Source organism: Rhinopithecus roxellana, chromosome 11 (assembly GCF_007565055.1).
Source record: "Rhinopithecus roxellana isolate Shanxi Qingling chromosome 11, ASM756505v1, whole genome shotgun sequence".
Classification (NCBI taxonomy): Eukaryota; Metazoa; Chordata; class Mammalia; order Primates; family Cercopithecidae; genus Rhinopithecus; species Rhinopithecus roxellana.
In genome coordinates, this window is record NC_044559.1 from 35,496,548 (window position 1) to 35,519,781 (window position 23,234).

General features: G+C 42.5%; 1 protein-coding gene across 26 annotated transcripts in view; it reads right to left on the reverse strand.

Moving 5' to 3' along the window:
- Positions 1–23,234, reverse strand: part of ABLIM1 (actin binding LIM protein 1) — a 353,493-nt gene that overhangs the window by 31,569 nt on the left and 298,690 nt on the right. For all 26 annotated transcript variants that reach the window (XM_010363198.2, XM_030941227.1, XM_030941226.1 and 23 more), the window contains 4 exons: positions 11,698–11,775; positions 10,754–10,909; positions 6,019–6,054; positions 3,511–3,640 (listed from right to left, as the gene is read on the reverse strand). In XM_010363198.2, the coding sequence (XP_010361500.1) occupies positions 3,511–3,640; positions 6,019–6,054; positions 10,754–10,909; positions 11,698–11,775 (400 nt within the window). The remainder of the gene's footprint in view (positions 1–3,510; positions 3,641–6,018; positions 6,055–10,753; positions 10,910–11,697; positions 11,776–23,234) is intronic.

Here is a 23,234-nt window from a genome sequence, read left to right on the forward strand (position 1 = left end):
TGGAAGCATCAGGGATATGACATGTGGAGCAGCACATGGTTAAGAGTCCTTTAGGACTGTTTTAAGACCTGTGATAACATCTGTGCTTGCCTCCTCCTCCATCCTGCAGCTATTACTGTTGGTTAATTTGGTTCAAATCAAGTTCGCACCATTCCGGGAACTCCTACTTAATTTTAAATTATGACCCCTTCATAGCCTCGTCAGGGCTCTCGGCTCCCCCAGTGTGGAGAGTCCCAGCTGAGGACGGCTGCAGAAGCATTGCCAACAATGATGAAAATGAAGGGATGGGGCAGAAATGTGAGGCAGGAACAGAAAACAGAAGGCAAAGCCTCTCTTCTCCATCATGTGGGAGTTAGGACAAATCAAAAGACGACTGCTCTGAGTCAGCTCAAGGAGAAACACTGATGTTGCCATAGATCTTTTAATGCTGCCCAAACATGTTAATATGGTTATAGTTTATCACCTGTAAGACAACTTTTGTATATCTGTTACTAAACACTATTGTGTTTTGCTGAGACCTGTTACGTATTGAACCCAGGAAAATATTCCAATTATATATATTATATTTTGTTTCAATACATCCAAAAACAAAATAATAATATATATATATATTTTCTTTTTTCAAAGTAGTGGATAATAAATTTTATGGTCTTAAACATACTTCCTGCTTCTTCATCTAGAGCCCTTAGAAGTGACATATTTCTCCCAACGAGAGATGCTATGCCCATTCTAAGACAACTGTTGGGTATAGTCATGACACACGCAGGCATGCTGAGAGCTCAAAAGCTCGGCACTAACTCTTGGAGATACACCTTATTAGCCTTCCCAGGGTGCTAATAAATCTCCACTATGCAGGGTGCTGCCTGGAGAAACCTGCCTCCTTACCTTTGATATGGGGAATGAAGTGGTGTCGGAAAGGGGGGTTGGGGCGGGAGTCGCTGTGGGTGGGGCTGAGGCTGCTGGTGCGCAGGTACGACAACCTCTGCACACCAGGAGACAAAAGCTCTGTGCAGCAAGGAGTCAGGGGCAGGGCACAGTGGAAACAGAAAAGAAGAACAGAAATTAACACAGGAGCAGGGAAAGTGCCATCGTTCCAAGGGAAAACAAAATAAAGAACGTTAATCAGGAGGCTGAAAAGGGAGGAAGGAGAAAGGGTTAAGAATGCACCTGCTAAGGCTGAGGCAAAGTGGGGGAGAGTTTGCAAAGAGGTTCAGACGGGTACAGAGTCACTCTCTGAGAATAAATGGCTTTGGTGAGAAGAAATGGTCACCCGGATGGTCTCTGTTCAGCCAGTAGCAGACACATCATTTAGATTCAACAACAGCTGTTTTTAAAAAGCACCTGACAAAACAAAACCCTCTGAAATGCTTATAAAAAAATGACAATCATTGTATTTATATGTAAGGGTCATGTTTGTTTGGTTTTTTTCTTAAGCAAACTTACCCCACTGTAAGTTGAATTTTATTTTGCCTACATAGAAGGAAAACCTGTTTGTGTTCCCTGTGTGACAAAGAGGTCTATATGATCCCGAGAACTTCAGCACGAGTACTGGAGGCTGGAAACAGTTATCTCAGGAAGAATGGACCATTCAAGTTCAACGCAGACTGAGGGGGTTTTAAATCATCATCTGACATCTAGAACTTGTGGAGTGGACTCTCTGGGGTGTTCTATATGGATCACAAGTATGCTGTCAGAATTCCTCCAGCTTCACTTTAGAAGGGCAGACCTCAAAATAATAACTATAAAGCCTAACGAGTGGCATCAGGCATACATGTAATATATTGTGAAAGGAAAGAAGGAGAAGGAGAAGTTCTAAAGTCTATTGGCATCAGAAGCATGATTGGAACAGATGGAAACTTTCTCAATAAGGACATGAGCTTTTGGGGGAAGAAGTGTTGACCACTTCTCACTATTCAGGGGTCTCTGGAACAACAATGCCCCTATAACCACACGCCACTCCGGTAACTCCATGGCTGGGGTCTCAGTGACCTCAGCATATGTACATGAGCAGGGTGGCAGCATAAAGGATTTTTTTTTTTTTTTTGAGACAGAGTCTTGCTCTATCACCCAGGTTGGAGTGCAGTGGCGCGACCTCAGCTCACTGCAACCTTCACCTCCCAGGTTCAAGCAATTCTCCTGTCTCAGTCTCCCAAGTACCTGGGACTACAGGTGCACGCCACCACACCCGGCTAAGTTTTGTTATTTTTAGTAGAGATGGGGTTTCACCATATTGGTCAGGCTGGTTCTTGAACTCCTGACATCAGGTGATCCACCTGTCTCAGCCTCCTAAAGTGCTGGGATAACAGGCGTAAGCCATCATGCCCGGCCCAGCATAAAGGATTTCTTATTACCCAAATAGACAAGGGCTTAAATCGAGACCCATGTCCTGGGCATGAATAAAATGAATATGGTAGCCCATGAAATAAGGGAAAAAAATTTCCTGAGAACTTTCATTTAATGTAATTCAATAAACAGCATAAATATTTACCAGCATAGAGAAAATTATACATTATCAAAGGATCAAATAGTTTGAATTATCTGCAAGCATTAAATCTAGCGTCTTAGAGAGAAGACTGCAGCCTTTTATTATCATTCTGTTAATTCCTTTGGTTTTATTTCTTGTACAATGTATTTAAAAAAAAAAAGGAGCATATGGGTTTGTTCTCATCTACCCATCCAGAAGCAAGAAGCTTAACCTGAAGTCTTCACAGATGCACACTATCACCATTAAGTTTTATTAGAGGCCAGAATCTTCCTTGTGAATCTATTTCTCAGGGAATCTTGGATCTTTACTGGGGTCTCCATTCTTCTCCTACTACACACAGGAGACACCACTAGTAGCCACAGAGACTAAATTCTCTGCAGATGAAGGTCCACTAAAATCTGCTACTTTGTGGCATTCTCTACTGTAGTGATGCTTAATAATTTTATGTTTTCCAAGTATGATGGAAAATCTTAGGGCTGGAAATGATTTTATGTTTTCTAAGTCTGATTGAAAATCTTAGGGTTGTAAAGGATCTTAAAAGTGATCAAGAACAGCCCTGAGTCCTCTTTTCTAGAAGGTGCTTAACCAAGCATGCTTACTAACACCACGTGCCTAGATAAGGGAAGCATAATACATCTGTTAAAAATGGCTAATACTGAATTTTAGATGATGTTGGTATGCCCAAAAAGCACATCAAAATATTTTCTTTGGGAGATCTCCATTTTAAGTCTCAAAGTGAAGATATTTTCGTTAATCCTATTTTTTTTAAAAAAAACCCTTGCTTCCAGTAGCTCACTGTCAAAATATAATTAATAAATCAAAATGTACACAGCCATAGGATGACTGATGTTTCAAGAAAAGGTACAGCATAAAACATAGTTGGATACCAGTTTTCATTTTGCTCTGGGAGAGGGATGGAAATGTTTAGTCATTGGTTTTTCAATGTGCTATCAATAGTAGGGGGAAAAAAATCACAGAAATACAGTTTGTTATACAGAGTGAATCCCAGGAACAGTCACCCTTACCAGGTCTGTGGAAATGCTGGGGAGAGCGCGACGTGGTTGGAGTGTAGCTGTGGCGGCTGTACACAGGAGAGTTGATGGAGCCCTGACTCGTGGACCGATGGATCATCCGATCCCGAACATCCTGGTACCCCTGGAAACAAAGTTCAACACATTCAGGCCATCACCATTCCTCAGTAGGAACCACGTTTCACAAACATTGCCAAGAAACCATCATGTCTACTTGTTTATATATATTTGATTAATATATGCACTTATTTTTATGTGTAAAATTTACAGGTATTTTACATGCAAATGAGCATTCTGTGGCTAATACATTGTGCTCAAAATCTGCAGTACTTGGGCTTATTACAAAATTTTAAGAGCCAAGTGTGGTGGCTCACACCTGTGATCCCAGCACTTTGGGAGGCCAAGGTGGGAGGATGGCTTGAAGCCAGGAGTTCGAGAACAATCTGGGCAACCTAACGAGACCTTGTCTTTACAAAAAATTACAAAAATTAGCCAGGTATGGTGGCACATGCCTGCAGTCCCAGCTACTCAGGAGTTCGAGGCTGCCGTAAACTATGATTGTGCCAGTGTACTCCAGCCTGGATGATACAGACCCTGTTTCTTAAAAAAAAATTTTTTTTAAAGATGAAAACATATAAACCTTAATAGAGATAGGGCTATGGGACAAAAGATAATAATTCCAATGACCATGCTGACATTGTACTTTTCAGTTTCATAAGTATGTTCACATACCTACCAGATCTGCACAACAAGAAGAAAAGGTAGGTCACATACTATCACCTCCCTCCCCCTCCCCCCACGAATGCAGAAACCCGGTTTCAAGCAGGTAAGAGCCCTGTGTGTAGGCGTGTGACTGGTATGGGCATAGCCTGCTTCAAAACCAGCCTCCTGACTCTAATCTCATCCTTTGTTCTGACCACCAACCTACCTATACTATCTAGAACATTGATCTGGTGACATTTTAAGTAAATTCTCCTGAATAACAAGTTGATGGTTGCCATAAAGTCGGTATTTTACTTCTCACTTTGGGAAACATATCCCAAGAAAATAATTTAAAATGCCCCTTTAAAGGAGGAATAATTTATTCAAATACTTTTATAGTACCACTATTCATAAAGGCAAAAACTTGGGTTACATGTTCAACAAAGTGGGGCACAATTAAGAAACTATGACATACGGGCCAGGCATAGTGGCTAATGCTTGTAATCTCAGCACTTTGGGAGGCCAAGCTAGGTGGATCACCTGAGGTCAGGAGTTTGCGACCAGCCTGCCTAACATGGCGAAACCCTGTCTCTACTAAAAATACATAAATTAGCCAAGCGTGGTGATGCGCACCTGTAATCCCAGCTACTTGGGAGGCTGAGACAGGAGAATTGCTAGAACCCAGGAGGCAGAGGTTGCAGTGAGCCAAGATGGCGCCACTACACCCCAGCCTGGGTGACAGAGTGAGACTCTGTCTCAAAAACAAACAAAAAAAAGGAAATTATGACATGTGAATTCAATGGAATATCATAGCACCACTAAAATGTCACCTGTCTCCAAACCTAGAAAAGGATATATTAGGTAATAAGTACAAAAAAACCACATGCACACAAACACAATATAAAACTGTCTAAAGAGTTGAAAGAGTACAAAGAATATTTTACATTTTAGGAATCTGTTGTCCTATGAAATTTCTACTAGCACAATAAAAGTAAAAAGTTTGAAAGAATGCATTAATAATGACTAAATGAAAACCTCAGTAACCATAGCTTTGTGGAATTTGAGAACAAATGGCAAGGGGAAACTTTGGCTTGATACTAGTTGTCTATAACAATAAATTAAATAAAACAACAAAACAAAAAGTTCCCAAATTATGTGCTTCAACCTTGCACAGTTGGTCAATAGAAATTAATTCTTCATAAATTCAATGCAAATTATTAGAATATAGGTAGAAATTAATAATTCATAGCACTCAGTCATAAACCATGAAAATATTACGGTATTTTTACTACTTTGAATTACAGAGATTCCCTAAAAGCAGTCCAGTTTCATAATATCCAGAAAGTTGCTTGGTTTTAGGATCAGATGATTGACTTCAGACTAAACAGAGTAACTTCCCATCAAGATGGCTCTGCTTAAAGAATACGCCATGACTGCTGTTGGCCATTTCAGTTTATTAGGGTTCAGAAAAATTAATTATAGATATATCTATATATAGGTAGATATACACATTGGGACAAGTGACTTATGTCCCTGCAGACACTTTCCTTCCACTTAGAGGCACAGACACAGATTAATGTGAGGCCATTTTACTCCCTGGTCTCCAATTTAAGAGGAATATACTGCTGTTTCTTAGAGTCCCCTCTTCCACGGAGGTAATCCCCAAAACCACCATAATCCCACATGCAGTTTTTCTGTTCTTTTGTATGTTACGTCCTTTTTCAAAAATCCAAGTCTAGGGAAGGGTCAAGCAATTCTCAAATTCTACCCATTAAAATGGTAAAAAGGAATGGTACTTACTTCTGCTGATGGAGTAGGAGACAAAGTCCTTGGAGACTAGAAAAATAAAAGAAAATTTAAAGTCACAATGTTTGTTAACTCTTTGCTGGTTTTTTTGTTTATTTCTTTGTTTTTTTGAGACAGAGTCTCTTTCCGTCACCCCAGCGGGAGTGCAGTGGCACAATCTCGGCTTACTGCAACCTCTGCCTCCTGGGTTCAGTCGATTCTCCCGCCTCAGTCTCCCAAGTAGCTGGGAGTACAGGCATGTGCCACCATGCTCTGCTAATTTTTTGTATTTTTAGTAGAGATGGGATTTCACCGCATTAGTCAGGATGGTCTCAATCTCCTGACCTCGTGATCCGCCCGCCTCAGCTTCCCAAAGTTTTAGGATTACAGGCGTGAGCCACCACGCCTGGCCTCTTTGCCAGTTTTAATTAGAGTTGCTTATCAGAGTCCCCTGGAAATATTAGGCAACATATGCCTGCCAGCATCCCTCCCCATCTCCCTGTCTTCTGATCAGGTACAAATGCATCTGCCATGGGGCTCAGACAGGTAGACTCTGACAAAGTTCCAGGGAGATTCTGGTGCACATCTCTGCCTAAGAACCATCAATAGGCCGGGTGCGGAGGCTCACGCCTGTAATCCCAGCAGTTTGGGAGGCCGACGCGGGTGGATCACGAGGTCAGGAGATCGAGACCATCCTGGCTAACACGGTGAAACCTCGTCTCTACTAAAAAATACAAAAAATTAGCCGGGTGTGGTGGCAGGTGCCTGTAGTCCCAGCTACTCTGGAGGCTGAGGCAGGAGAATGGCATGAACCCGGGAGGCGGAGCCTGCAGTGAACTGAGATCGCGCCACTGCACTCCAGCCTGAAACAGAGCGAGACTTCCACTCAAAAAAAAAAAAAAAAACATGAATAGATATGACTGTGATACATACTTAGGTGATTAAGCTAGACAAGTTGGAACCATTTCCCTTATATATTCAAACTATGCTCATTTTACTCTGATGAGTTACAGCATCTACTGAAACATAGGATCTTGTTCACATGGTTGTTGACTAAATTGCAACCACAGCAATCACCATAAAATAGTTCGAGAACTAAAATAGGACTTTGGTTGACTAGGCATGGGGCATCCTGCCTTGGCTGCCTCGCCAATCTCACTACCATTCACCTCTAGCTTCCATCCTCCTAGGCTCACAGCCTTCCTTGGGGCCATCAACAAGCCAAGCCTTCTGTCACCTCAGGGCCTCTGCACTTTCTGTCTCTTCTGCTGCCAGTGCTTTTCACCCAGACACCTGCAGGGCTCATTCCCCGTCAGCGCTGACGTCTCTGCTCAAACCCACTGTCACACAGCATCTCTGTGACCATTCTATCGAGAGGAGCAACCCAGCCTCAGGTATGCTTTCTCCTTACTGTGCTTCATTTTTCCTCAAAGCCCTACCACTCTGCAAAATTACATTACATATCTGTTTCTTTACTGTCTGTCTCCCACACAATGCCACAGCTCCATGAGGGCAAGGACTGTTTGTTTACAACTACATACTCCCAGTGATGACAGCAGCTCCTGGGACATAGTAGTTGCTCAACAAGTATTTTCCAAATGAATAAAATGTTTACAATTAAAATGCAAAAAGCTTTCACATAGAAATGAAATGCAAACAGAGCTATGGAGAACACAGCCAGGGGTGGACTTCTCCATTTTAGAATTTGCCCTTTGCCCCACATTCTATAGTAAGTGGGTGGACTTTCTGTATTCCAAGCCTTCACAAGCTCCACAGTCTCCTCTGCAGCTACAGTCTGTCTCTAGGGGGTCTCAGCTAGGTGAAGGCTCGTCTCAAGGTCAGGGCCCAGGTCTGCACCTGCACTGATAGCAGGGCCCTGGAGGCACCAACGGCTGCACAGAACTAAGCTGACTCTTGCAGTGTTTCTTAAATGGCAATATGTATAAAGGCCAGGTGAGGTGGCTCACACCTGTAATCCCAGCACCTTGTGAGGCCGAGGCGGGTGATCACTTGAGGTCAGGAGTTCACGACCAGCCCAGCCAACATGATGAAACCCCGCCTCTACCAAAAATACAAAAATTAGCCTGGCTTGGTGGCACCTGCCTGTAGTCCCCAGCTACTTGGGAGGCTAAGGCAGGAGAACTGCTTGAACCTGGGAGGCGGAGGTTACAGTGAGCCAAGATCGCATCACTATACTCCAGCCAGGTGACAGAGCGAGACTCCATCTCAAAAAATGCAATATGTATATGAGGTCTATAAAAGAAGTGTGTTAAAAACTAATGGAATAAATAATAGAACAGCTTGTAAAGTTCTCTCAGTTGCAAGATGCAAGTATTGGGAAAGAGTTCACTAATATGTCTGATTTCTGATCCCAGGGGCACCCTCTATGCATAAAGAAAACTGTGGGACATCATTCCAAGTTATGACAGTAACTATAGTGTGCTGCTTACAAACATAGCCAGCATTTTTCTTAAGCACTTATTATGTGCCCAGTACTGTTCTAATGTAAATAGCTCACTTACTCTTTACAGAAAACTTCTAACGTAGGTATTCTTGTTCTCTATCTTGAGTTTGCAGATAAGGAGATTGAGGTATATAATTTCCCCAAAGTTATATGGTTAGTCAGTACCAGTCTGTTACTTTTTTTTTTTTTTTTTTTTTTTTGAGACAGGGTGTTGCTCTGTCACCCAGGCTGGAGTACGATGGCATGATCATGGCTCACTGCAGCCTCAACCTCCTGGGCTCAAGTGATCCTCCCATCTCAGCCTCGCAAGTTGCTGGGACTACAGGCGTGTGCCATCATGCCTGGCTAATTTTTGCATTTTTTTTTTTTGTAGAGATGGAATTTTGGCATGTTGCCCAGGTTTGTCTCAAACTCTTGGTCTCAAGCAATCCACCCACCTTGGCCTCCTAAAGTGCTGGGATTACAGACATGAGCCACTATGTCTGGCTGAGTCTGATTTTAAATGCAGAGATTTTCACCTCAAAGCCCAAACTCTTGAGTGCTTAATGTTTTACTGCCCTGAACGGAGCTGCTGGGAAACACACACAGACACATACACCACACACAGACATACCTGTGCACACACACCACGAGCCCCAAATCCTTAACACCATTAAAAAAACTCACATTCCCTTGCTTGTATGAGTTAAACATTAGTAAATTCTCATCCACAGGGTCCAAGACCAATCTCTATGCACTTTGTTCAGGAACTTCCCCTCACCTCTTATCCCCTACGAAACCTGGGGGGTTCAATACCAACTGACAACCCCGGCCAATGCACCTGCGCTTGAGAGCCGCTGCAAGTGCAGCTACGGCTAGGTGACCACTAGGTGGCACTACATGAAAATGGATATCACTTCCTGTCACAGGGACCCTTTCCACGCACAGCTATTCTCTGGAATAAAACCCAGATTAGAAAGTAAATAAATAAAAGCAACAATATATATAAAATGACAAATAAACATAAATATAATTATCAAATAATATTATACATCTGGAATTGAGAACAAATTAAACAATCACATTTTCATGCCTTTTCTCTCCAGACCTCAAAGCACTGTGAGATGCTAGATTGTTTATATTGTTTTAACCTTTGTTGAATAGCTGATTTGTCAGCTATTTGTTAACATCTGTGTGGACTCAAATCAGTCTACAGATGATTCTAATTTAAAAAATAAAACAGAGAAAACGAGAGTGAGCTGATTGGCCAGGGGAAACGGACTTGGGTAGGCGCCACAGAGAACCTTCAACCCTGGGATGGGACCGGGGAGGGGAGGATCCCAAGAGGCTGAGAGGCTCTGGTCCCACAGCTGATGGGTCTGCGGGCCGAGTATTAACAAGCCCCAAGAGGACAGGTAGCAACAATGATAGAGATTGCCACACGCTCAGTATTTCTCCCATGTCTGGCCTCTGATAATTGCTTTATGTAGATAAGCTTGCTTAATCCTCACCAATACCCTATGAGGTAGATTCTATCATTACCCTATCTGTTTTACACATGAGGAAACTAGGACCATTTTTCTTATTTTTTTAATATAGAGACGAGGTCTCACTATGTTGTCCAGGGTGGTCTTCAACTCCTGGCCTGAAGCAATCCTCCTGCCCTCAGCCTCCCAAAATGTTGGGATTAGAGGTATGAGCACTGTACCTGGCCCAGGAAACCAGGAGCAGAATGGCTGCCATATGGTCAAAGTCAGACAATCAGCATGTGGTGATCCCTGGGATGAGACCAGGTAATTTGATTCCAGAATCCTGGCTCACACGCCTGTGCTAGACTGTTGCCCCATGCTCTCTACTTTATTTTTTCTTGCATAGTCTAACTTTCTTAAGTTGCTGAAAACTATAGCTACCAAAATTTAGGGGGTGTGTTCTCTCCATGATCCCATGAATATACTTAAAGCTATCACTAGACACCCCCCAGGAGACTCTCACTTCCTTATTTGCTCTGCCCAGCTCACAGAAGCCCTGCCCTCTCTCTCCCCACTCCCTCCCCACCTCCGGACAGTTTCCATCCCAGCATGCTAACGCTTAGCCGTTCTTCACTGTTGTTTGATGTGCCACTGGTCTGTTCTCCCACCTCTCATGATGGGCTTCTGAATACCTCCACGCACCTGCTCTAGAAATCTGCAAATACTAGGCAGACAAAAGACCACCTGATTTACCTAAACTCCAAATGGTAGTTATTACAAATGTGAAAAAACAGAAGGTAAATTGTTGTACAACTCCCAACCACTAGGAATGTATTACCTCTCCAAGGCTCTGTCTCTCCTGTTTGTCATCATAGCCCGAAGTGTAGAAAGGCTCATAAGTAATAAGATCTGGACGTTCAATGTCATAAATTGCCTTGACCTTGGGAATGGCCGCTAAATCCTTGTAATCCAGGATCTCATTGTCTACTTTTGCCTGGCAAAGTTAACCAGAAAGAACAATTACCTTGTAGTCTCTTTGGGAAACTGTTGTTGGTGCATTTCCTGTTGTTTAAAAAGTGAAGGCCTTAAAATAAACAAAAACCAAAACATCTTGCCTAGCACAGTTACACTCTTTAAAGTTGCCCTTTACACCATGTATTAATCATTTTATACCATGTATTAATCATTTTATACCATGTATTATTCATTTTTTTAAAAAAAAGTCACTGAACACTTAGGAAAAAATCTGTGTAGAATTCATGAAATAGATCAACGTGCAAACCTTAAGGATAATTTCCTGAATTTATGACAGTGAAGGAAAAAGCTCAAACAGATGGTCTAATAATCCTTTCAGATGGCTAAAAACAAGAACTGCATAATTAATAAACTAAATATTTAAATATCTTTGTGGTAGAATTTAAGAACACTCAGTATCAGCATTATAAAATATATATTTAATCCCCAAATATCTATATGCAATTTAGGTGCAAGAATTTTTTTTTTTTTTTGAGATGGAATCTTAGGTGCAAGAATTTTTTAAGTCCTGCAACATATTACTACATTTTCCAGGTCGTCTGATCACTCTGTTGATGGTCACATATAAATGTAATTACCTAAAGGTAAACATGATTGAGGATACTGTTCTATAAAAATGAAAATCAGGTCTCATAACAAAAATAGAAATCACTTTGAATTAGTTTTTGTTTTGGATTACCCATTCTGCTATTACAACCCACTAATTTACCTGTCCCAGAAATGTCACTTCCAGAAGTAGATACTTACATAGATAGTATGACCTGGTGAGCCAGGAATACTGGAGCCTGGTCTAGAATAAATACTTTCCGAGGATGTCCTGGTAGGCTGTAAAATAAACAGTGACTTGTAAGATTTCGGACCCTGGCTTCAGAATCTAGACTGTCCTGGGCCCTTAAGCTTTACTAAAAACTCAGCTAGTGAAAAAAAGAAACATTTACCACCTTTTTGAATAAGGTAAAATACAACCTGGAAGGAAAGGTAAATGCAAACTAGTTGTATGACCAAGTTTTGAAAAGGCATGGGGAGGCCTTTCTCTGGCTCTTCCTGCTCCTTGTTCCCTACGAGAACTTCTGGTTTACCTTCGAGCACACCTCAAAACTTCCCATTTCTCTCCTTCTCTACTGCAATAGTCCCAGCCCCAGTCACCATCTCCATTCATCCAGATTATTGCAATGGCCTCCCTGTGCATCTTCTGCCTTCTCCCCTCCCTTCTTCAAATCTACCTGGCAGGCAATGGATAGAGACACTTTTTTTTTTTTTTAAGATGGAGTCTCACTTTGTCACCCAGGCTGGAGTGCAGTGGCACAATCTCAGCTCACTGCAAGCTCCGACTCCCAGGTTCATGCCATTCTCCTGTCTCAGCCTCCCGAGTAGCTGGGACTACAGGCACCTGCCACCATGCCTGGCTAATTTTTTTGTATTTTTAGTAGAGACGGGGTTTCACCGTGTTAGCCAGGATGGTCTCGATCTCCTAACTTCATGATCCGCCCGCCTCGGCCTCCCAAAGTGCTGGGATTACAGGCGTGAGCCACCGCGCCCAGCCAAGAGACCTTTCAAGAACATCATTTGGATGGTCACTACTCTGCTTTTGTCTCCAGCATTGATATAGTTTGGCTGTGTCGCCACCCAAATCTCACCTAGAATTGTAATAATCCCCATGTGTCAAGGGTGGGACCAGGTGGAGATCACTGAATCATGGGGGCGGTTTCCCCCATACTGTTCTCGTGATAGTGAATAAGTCTCATGAGACTGATGGTTTTATAAATGGGAGTTTCCCTGCACAAGCTCTCTTGCCTGCCACCACGTAAGACAGGACTTTGCTTCTCATTTGCCTTCTGCCATGATTGTGAGGCCTCCCCAGCCATGTGGAACTGCGAGTTCATTAAGCCTCTTTCCTTTATAAATTACCCAGTCTTGGGTATGTCTTAACTAGCGGCATGAGAACAGACCTAATACAAGCATCCATTCAGAATAAAATCACAACAAGCAGAGCCTCAGGATTCTACCCCTGCCTTCCCCTCCTACCTCCTCTCTCACCTGTCATCACTCACACAACACAGCGCACAAAGCTTCCTCGGAGTTTTTATCCTCACTTGCTGCTCCCTCTGCCTGAAATGCCCTAGCTCCCAATTTTACTTGGATGATTCTCTTCCTTCAGGCTTGGCTTAAGTATCACCTCCTCAGAGAGGCCCTCCCTGATTCAATCCAGAGTTGGTTCCCTTTGTTTTCTCTCATAGTGTCATTCTTTTTTCCTGCATGAGTAAAATGTATAATTATATATTTATTGGTTTCCTTGTATCATGTCTGTCTCCTTCATTAACTTTAGTCACGCTCTCAGACCTCATAGAGTTTATTTTTTAACCACTGTCTATATCCAATGCTTTCCACAGGTACATAGAAGGTACAAATCCTAGTTGAGGGAATGAGCTAGAATTTATTATTTGTAAACAGATACTTAGTTTGCAGACACTTGACTTATGTTAATCACACGATTTGAGTCTAACTATACAGAGAGTCACTGAGGTAAGGCTAGTGGGTTGGCCTTTGGGAAGGACGAAAGAAACTGGACTTCATAGTATATACTCGAAGAACGTGGAGAGTGAGAGGTGGTTATGTGAGCAGGAAGGAAACTTATGAACTAGGATCAGCTGCCTCCTGCTTCTGTTTAACATGTTCTGGAAAGCTCTGCAGAGAAAACTCAAGGCCTCACTTTGGAACACTTTCTCACCTCTGTTGCAGCTATTTCCTAAAGAGGATAACTTACAGTTCTACAATAGGAATAAGACCTTGCCTTCTCAGTACTGTATCTATTGATGTTTAATACCTTGAATGTGGGCATCACTGAGCCAAAGAAACTCCTTCAGACAAGGGTGTTGCCTCACTATATTGTTCACAGTTGAAACAATGAAGGCAAACATATCTGGCCAATTCAGGTCCGGCAGTGATTACATTCATCGCTGGAAGACTGTGATCAGTCTTTTTCAGCCAATGCCCCTGGTATCTTCGAGATGTTAGGGTGGAAGTGGGTGGGAGAAATCGCACCACACCCAGGTGGAGGTGCACCAGGTCCATCACTTCTAAGCCTCCTCCCCAGGACCTGGCGTGCACAAGCGCTTTCCTGCTAGAGTTATAGCAATTGCAGGTATTATCTCAATATGAGAAAATTCTACCTCTGAGTATGTTGAAAGAGGAAAGACTCACGTAACACTATTCAAGAAATGTGCAGCCTGGGTGCGGTGGCTCATGCCTGTAATCTCAGCACTTTGGGAGGCCGAGGCAGGTGGATCACCTGAGGTCAGGAGTTCGAGACCAGCCTGGCCAACATGGTGAAAGCCCGTCTCTACTAAAAATACAAAAAAATTAACCGGGTATGGTGGCAGGCACCTGTAATCCCAGCTTTTTGGGAGGATGAGGTAGGAGAATCGCTTGAACTTGGGAGGCAGAGGTTGCAGTGAGCTGAGATGGTGCCACTGCACTCCAGCCTGGGCAATAAGAGCGAAACTCCTCCTCATAAAAAAAAAATAATAATAATAAATTGCAATTTCTAGATCCATTTCCTGATCAAAATATAGAAGTGGTGCAATCAAAATGTATTCCTCCTTTACAAGGAGATGCTACCCCCTGAAAATGTTGAACCTATATCCATCTCTGTGGGATAATTATTAACCACAGGTAGTCCTTCAGCTTCCAGTGGCCAGGAACTCCCATCTGCCAAATTTAATGTCAAAATGAAACCTCTTAAGTAGCAACCCAAGAGTATCAATGGCAGCGAATGTCTACTGCCCACTTACTATGTGGCAGGCCTGTGCCCAGTGCTTCCCAGGCTTAATCTCATGTAATCTTCTCAGTAACCCTAGGAGGTACCTTCCATTACTATTCCTATTTTACAGATAAGGAAAAAGTATCAGGACTCCAAGCCACACAGGTAGGAAAGGGATGAAGAGTCAGGATTTGAACTCAGACACTCTAGGTCCACAGCCCAAGCATTTAAACCCTGCACTAAAATTTTGCCTGTATTGTAGGGCGAGTGTGATCATTTATTTCCCATCAACATAACTATGGGACAAATGGGATAAAACTAATAGAGAAATATTGAGATCAAGTAGCAGAAAAGAATGCCTGCTAACTGAAAATATTTTTATCGCACCAGCTCTGCAAGAACACTGCAATAGCTCACTGGGTTGGGGTAGGGAGAGGGTATGCGGCAGGGGCATCAGATTTCTTCAGTTACTGGGGTTGCTATGACAAAGGCCTGTTTTCATTAACAAGCATCCAGGACATTGTGTGAACAGCCAAAGTGTACACTGGGGCTTTGAGGTCACTCGTATGTTACTCATCCTTATTTTTGCCAAGTGTGGGGCAAGGATACTTTCGGCCTTTGCTGTAATGATGCACCTGGGATGGCTCTAAATGGTTTTATTTGCTCTTGTACTGAATGTACTGGTAGAAACAGAGCTGAAGAACAATGCACGCACATGTAGGGAAGGGTCTTTAACGCCACCTTCTGGGGATGAAGAGCTTCACCGGCAGAAAAGGCAGTTCTCTTGGCAGAACTAGCCTATTTCAGTTCAGTTTCTCTCTCCCTTCTTTCTTTGAGACAGAGTCTCACTCTGTCGCTCAGCCTGGAGTGCAGTGGCATGATCTTGGCTCACTGAAACCTCTGCCTCCCGGGTTCAAGTGATTCTAGTGCCTCAGCTTTCCAAGTAGCTGGGACTACAGGCGTGCGCCACCACACCCAGCTAATTTTTGTATTTTGAGTAGAGATGGGGTTTCACCACATTGGCCAGGATGGTCTCAAACTCCTGACCTCATGATTTGCCTGCCTCGGCCTCCCAAAGTGCTGGGATTATAGGCATGAGCCAAAATGCCTGGCTTCTCCCTTCCTTCTTGGCTGGATTAGAGGATCCTGTGAGTTATGCAGGCTTTCTTGGAAGCATTTATCTTTTTTTGTTTACACTATTAATATTGTTGAGCTAAAGATTTTAAAAGTTAATCAACAATTTGAATTTTTTCAAGTCCCATTTGGTTTTTAGAAGTTTTCAGATCAAAATTATCTCCAATTTACATACACTTGTCCCCAAGTTCTCTGATGCAGAAATAAATATTTTAGGTTTTATTAGCCAGGCAGTTTTCAAAGTCAGGTGAACTGGTCATCAAATTTTCTGATGTTCTGGCTTGTCTTAGAGCCATCCCTCTGCTACTTGCATCTTCAAACTTTAGTGTTGAGAAATGCCCTGATGTATCTTGGTGATATGGTTTGGCTCTGTGCCCCCACCCAAATCTCATCTTGATTTGTAATCTCCATGTGTCAAGGGAGAGAGGTGATTGGATTATGGGGGTGGTTTCCTCCATGCTGTTCTCATGATAGTGAGGGAATTCTCACAAGACCTGGTGGTTTTATAAATGGTAGTTTTTCCTGCACTCACATGCTCTCTCTTTCCTGCCGCCATGTGAAGAAGGTCTTTGCTTCCCCTTTGCTTTCTGCCATGATTGTAAGTTTCCTGAGTCCTTCCCAGCCATGCAGAACTGTGAGTCAATTAAATCTCTTTTCTGTATAAATTACCCAGTCTTGGGCAGTTCTTTACAGCAGTGTGAAAATGGACTAATACACTTGGAGATTCGGAAACTGCTTTTTCGTTCACTGAATTTACCATTGTTTGTTTTTGCTTCATTCTGACCTCCTAAGTTTATGGTAAAATTTACATCCATGGGCATCTTGTTTATGGGTTAAGTTGCATTCTTGCTTATTTATTTTCTTACAATGGCCCCATTCTGTTTACCTGTCTATATTGAAATAATGGGATAGAACACATCTATGTATTTTATGTAATACAGTGTAATAGAGTGCACTTAAAAGGCTGACTTTGGTGCCAAATAACAGTTCAAACCTGGACTCTACTAGTTGTTTGATGTTACATGAGTTTTTCTTTTTTCTTTTCCTTTCTTTTTTTCTTTCAACTTCCTTGAGCTTCAACTTCTTCATGTATAGAATGGAGAAAGGTGTACCAGCATAACTATGTCATAGGGTTAAATGAGAGAATGCATATAAAGCTCCAAGCACCTTACTGGGCACATGGCAAGTAGTCAACATTTTCTAGACACTTGGGATTAGACTAGGTTTCTTAGGCAGTTATTCTCAAATAATGCTTCTGTTTTGCTCTTCATGAACATTCCTTTCATATGTGAGCTACATAGAACTAGGCTTCCCCAGCATTCTCTACAGCTACCGCGCTTGGACTCCTTCCCATCAGAACACAGATATGTGAAGCAATTCATCACAGTATATGGGGCAGCAGTCCCGCCAGGAGCTGAGAGATTGCCTTCCCCTCCTTGAGGACTCTGTGAAGTGATTCCAAATGCTCTTGGAGACAGTGACTGTGTCTTAACTTTAGTAATTAATGCCCTTCCCATGCCGATGACGATGACCTTGCATAGTCTGTCTTATCTGCCAGGACAGTTCCTGGTTTGCTGCCTACTGAACTGTGCTCAAGGCTTTCGTGACACGCATGGATTGCCTGCTTTTTGCCACAGTCCCTAATGTCTCTCAAAGTGTATTTGCTCAACTGCAGGGGGTTAGCAGGCTCTCCTTTATGAAGATCATAAAATTACTTTTTAAAAATCAACTGATTATATTTTGGAGTTTTAATCCTAGATACTTAAAATTTGACATTTCAATTTGAAACATCTAGAATTCTAAACATGTTGAATTTCAAATTAACATCTTGTTTATTAAAAGAACCCTTTTTATTCTTCCAGCTGTTATTTTTCTTTTTTTTTTTTTTTTTTTTGAGACGGAGTCTCGCTCTGTCGCCCAGGCTGGAGTGCAGTGGCCGGATCTCAGCTCACTGCAAGCTCCGCCTCCCAGGTTTACGCCATTCTCCTGCCTCAGCCTCCCGAGTAACTGGGACTACAGGCGCCCGCCACCTCGCCTGGCTAGTTTTTTTGTATTTTTTAGTAGAGACGGGGTTTCACCATGTTAGCCAGGATGGTCTCGATCTCCTGACCTCGTGATCCGCCTGTCTCGGCCTCCCAAAGTGCTGGGATTACAGGCTTGAGCCACCGCGCCCGGCCTGTTATTTTTCTTTTCCTGATGAATCCATAATTTGCTGTTATGGGTAAGATATCTTCAAAAGGCTCAGAGCTGTTCTCCAACACAATAACATACATCCACTCAGACAGAAACCATCTCAACCTTGAAAGCACTTAACTTACTGACATGCTGTCCCACTTTCAAATCCCATTGACAATTTCTTCTTTACCATTAACCCAACCCTGTCATTACCTATCACCACCTCTTTGGTCATCATAGAATTTTACAGGTGATCCTGACATGTAACTGATGATCCTTACATGTAGTTATTTAATCTAAATTACCATTTCTACCCATTCAGATGTCCATGGTAACAACAGTGACCCAATAATTATGAACTGAACTCAATAACCTAATGGGTCGGCAGCCTTGTTTCTGGAATTCTCTATGAGAGTTACAGTGAACAAAATTACTCTCTGATCTATGTTATAAATGCATACAATTTCAAATATTTATCACCAAAGGTAAGCCCTCTGCTATAGAATAAAGGAAACAGCAAGGACTTATGGCTAACATGCTAAAAGCAGGTACAATTTATTTACTTTCATTTAAGCACCTTTTCCTTGCAGAAAAACCAACTTGAAAGTGCAGTTGGAAAAATTCAGTTCTTTCTTTTGATGCTATCTTTGGCATCTTCTGATACCATCTGTGGCATGGAGGTGGGGTGGGGTGGGATGAAGAAAGCAGGCAAGGTAGATAGAGAAAGAATTCTATATGGTTGTGATCACTCAGAGGATTTTGCCAGTGAGATTAGGCAAGTAGTTGAAACCTTATTTTGGCAAAAGGAAGAAAGGAGCCTTCAGTAAGAACCTTCTTGTTGATATGGCTGTTATCACTCAGTCTCTCATGATGAAGGGGTCCATTTACTCTATAGTTATCTCCCAGCACACTTTCATGTCTTTACTTTTGATTTCAACAACTATTTTTACTTTCCTTCCACACACACACACAAATTAACAAAGAGACGCCTCACCAGAAGACTAGCAGTTCAACAGGAGAGATGAAAAATGGTATTTAATTACAAATAAGTAGTCAAATGCTTTAAAAAGCACATCTTTTTGTTTTCTTCATGAAATTTCTTTGAAAAGCCCTCTAAATACCTTTCAGCTATTTTTCCCCTATGCCTTGATTTTGTCCATCTGTCCCAGAAGGCACAGTCACAGAATGAAAATTAATTGAAGACATCCTCTTCTTTTTCCACTCCAGCTCTTTTTATTCTTCAAATACTAACCATTAAAAACACTTACCAGAGCTCTGCTGGTTGAGTAAATAGAAAAATGACATTTTCCATTTACTTTCCATTATGGTCCACCATGCACATGGGTCTCCTAGAAGGACAGTGCTGGGAAGCACTTTGTAGTCCCTGCCCTCCCCCCATTCAGCAGGAGCAGGGATGCAACAACTATATTCATCTAATTTGCATTTATCCAAAGCCATGCTCTAAGGAGAGAGAAACTACAGGCATCTGGCAACCAGATCAGAATGATCTTACGAACACTGACGGGACAACTACTGATATAAGATGACTGACACCTTATACTAAATCCTGTTGATGTTGACAGTACCTGCCTTGGGTTTTTGTTGAAGTTCATTAGACAAGGTGGTGATAACAGCTGTAGAAGAAGGAATACTTTTAAAACCTGCACATACTGAATGCCCGCTGCTAAGCAAAGAAAGAGTGAAATCAACTCCCTTGGAAAAAAGAATTTTGTGTTTGGAGAGGAGGCAGGAGGGTGCTGTGGGCACATACCACTTCTCTGGAGACAGTTTCACAAATGCCATTAGCCTTTACTACATGTGATCTTTCCAGTATAAATCTTTACACCTCTACATTCAGCTGTCTGATGAATTGTAAAGACACCCTCAAAAGGATGAAATACTTGAATGAAGTGAAAGCTGGGAGTAAAGCAGTATGTACTGTAGTGACATGAACAAAACAAAAATCAAACACCACTAACATTACTTGCTTGCTCTAGACAGACATAAAGCCTCAAATTAGCTCCTTTAAAAATATACACATGGCATTTGTTTGGTATATCATAGAGTGACAAGTGCATATGTTACAAGAGGTAAATATTAGTTTCAAAGAAAAAAGTCATGCCCATTTTGTAGGTCAGTCAATTCATGCTTTAACCTCCAAAGGCATAGCTGAGAAAAACTCCCTTTTAGAATGAAAGCAAGTGACACGCCCAGATTATTACAGACTTGGTCCTGGGAATATCATGTGCTTTGTCTATAATGAATTATACATGCTCAGTACTGAGTTTACCTGTAGACAAAATTTGCTATTCATAGAAAACTTCCAAGTGAGTGGAACCAGAATATGTTTTTCTCAGGTAATTCTATTTTCATCATTTTCTTTTACCTGTAATTCAGGCAAAAGGAAAAGATGGAGCTCATTCTCAATCTAGATAACAAAATGACTTTCCTGCTATAGATTTTACTTTCCTCTACAACAAAACCAGGACTTATTTCTGAAGCACAGAGTGCTGAATGTCCCTGCAAGGAAGACAGTTTATCTAATAACTAAGGGTACTCAGTTTTAAGTGGTGGGAAATGAGCCGCTGTGTAGCCAAAGTACTTAAAAGATAAAATATCTGTGACTTGAGAACTGCATTGCTTTGGAGTTTTCTGGCATTTTAAAGGTTCTTCAATTGCCAACGGGTGAAGGGAGATCTTGCCACAAAGCCCATTTTCTCTGCCAGGTCCCAAGCTGTTTACAACTTTCTGTGATGGAGCTAAAGTTGACTTCATTGATAGTTACAGCTGGATAATAGGAATCAGATGTCCCGTTTGAACAACAAGACAGGAGGAGAGAAGTTATTGTAAACGGATCTCTCTCACTCCCTCTCTCTCTCTCAAGATGCTCCAAATCTCTCAAGCTTAAAGGTCTGGGGCAAACTAAAATATTTCACACTTGATGATGGCATTTTTCTGCAAGTCATGAAAATGTATTACTTGGTTGTAGCCACAGGCTAACAAAATGTAATACTATTTAAGAGTATACTACTGGAAAAAATAATAATAAAAAAAACAGGTATTGAACAAGTGGCTTCTTGCCAAGTGGAAGCACTAATTCTGAGCAACACTCATTTGCAGTGGGGACAATCTTTGGCTGTTCCTCTGGATTCATGCGACTTTGGCTTCACTGTGTGTGGAAACTCTGCCACCGGAGCTGAAACTTTAACACAGAATGAAGATTGTACGAAAAATACATCATATCATAGGAACCCAGTATCATGGGACAATGCAAGGCACCAAGGCCTGGCGTCAAGAACCAAAGTATGCAGTTGGCTTGCTGTTTATGACAGCCTGTGCGGTCTCAGACATGCTGCTGTATCTGCCCGCCCTTTTTTTTTTTTTTTTTTTTTTTTTTTTTGGAGACAGAGTCTCACTCTGTCTCCCAGGCTGGAGCGCAGCAGCATGATCTTGGTTCACTGCAGCCTCAACCTCCCCAGGTTCAGGTGATCTTCCCATCTAAGCCTTCTGAGTGGCTAAGAATACAGGCATGCACCACCATGCCTGGCTAATTTTTGTATTTTTGGAGGGGTACATAGGGGTTTTGCCATGTTGCCCAGGCTGGTCTCAAACTCTTGCGCTCTAGCGATCTGCCCACATTGGCCTCTCAACGTGCTGGGATTACAGGCATAAACCACCATGCCCAGCCCATCTGACTTCATTCTATCAATGAGGAAACTCAGGGGGTTGACCTCTAAAAGATTCTCTTCTACTCTAAGCTTCTACACTTGTCTTTTCCATCGTGCAATCAAAGAAGGTGAAGGCTTAACAAAAATAGAAACTGAAACTCTTCTTATCCTTAGTGTAGTTCTGACAGGCACAGAACGTACAGGCACACAGCCCGGCCAAAGTGCTGCAGTGCAACCCTGAATTGTTAGCAGAGCTAGAAAACAGGTTTCATCTGAGCCAAGATGAGATTGTAGAAAGTCCCTTCTAGTTTAACAGGCCAAGGTTTCCACTGATTCTCAGAAACCCCTAAAGGTCAGGTCTGTGCATGCAGCATAATCTCCAGCCTGGCTGTTCCTCTGCTGGGCTGGCTGAGTCCTCTCCCTTCTCCTGCAGGATGCCCTGGGCAGGTGGCACTGCTCTCTTCCTTACACTCCATCAGTGGCCCCCTGACAATAGCCTTAGCCAGTATTTAATGTTCTCCTTCTGCTTCTTTCAGGTTTTTCTCTCACTGTCCCCTTGCACTATAGCAGAATGAATATGAGTGACGGGCTCATGGAAACACGTTTTCCAATCCTGGCTCTTCCACTTACCAGTAGAGTAATTCTGGAGAAGTTACCTAACTATGATGGGTCTCAGTCTCCCCATCTGTAAAATGGGAATAAGATGAGCTACCTTGCAGGAATTCTTAGGGAGAGCAAATGAGATTGTACATAAATCCCCCAGCCTCCATAGAGTAGGTGCCTGTTTCTCAGTTTCTTCCTTTCCCACTTCACTGTTCCTTTGTTTTTGTTTTTTGTTTTTTTTCTTGAGACAGAGTCTTGCTCTGTTGCCCAGGCTGGAGTGCAGTGGCGTAACCTTGGCTCACTGCAATCTCTGTCTCCAGGGTTCAAACAACTCTCCTGTCTCAGTCTCCTGAGTAGCTGGGATTACAGGCGTCCACAACAATGCCCAGCTAATTTTTCTATTTTTAGTGGAGACGGGGTTTCACCATGTTGGCCAGGGTGGTCTTGAACTCTTGATCTCTCAAGTGATCCACCTGCCTCTGCCTCTCAAAGTGCTGGGATTACAGGTGTGAGCCACTGCACTCAGCCTCACTCTTCCTTTCTTGAGTGAAACCACTCCCTACCCAAGCACTGCCTTTCTCAGCTGCACACTTCACATCTCCTCATCAGGTCTGCCACTTTCTCCTCATTCCCTCATGGTCAAATCTCAGCCAGCCTCTAAAAATCAACTCCAAGACCACTTCTCCCAGGAAGCGACCCTGGAGGCCTTTTCCTCATCTGACATTCCAAGGAGCGTGGCCTTTGCGATCCGTAACCTGGGATGGGTTTCTGTACCACCCTTATAATTATGTATCTGTCTTTCCTCGCCTATGAGCCTCGATCTGCTACATTCAGCCCAGTTCTACACCTGGGTGCTCAGCAGATACTTGTGCAGTGAACAAACGTGGCAACACAGGACCAAAAGGCAGCTTCTGATGTGCTTGCTTTACAGACACAAAGCTTTA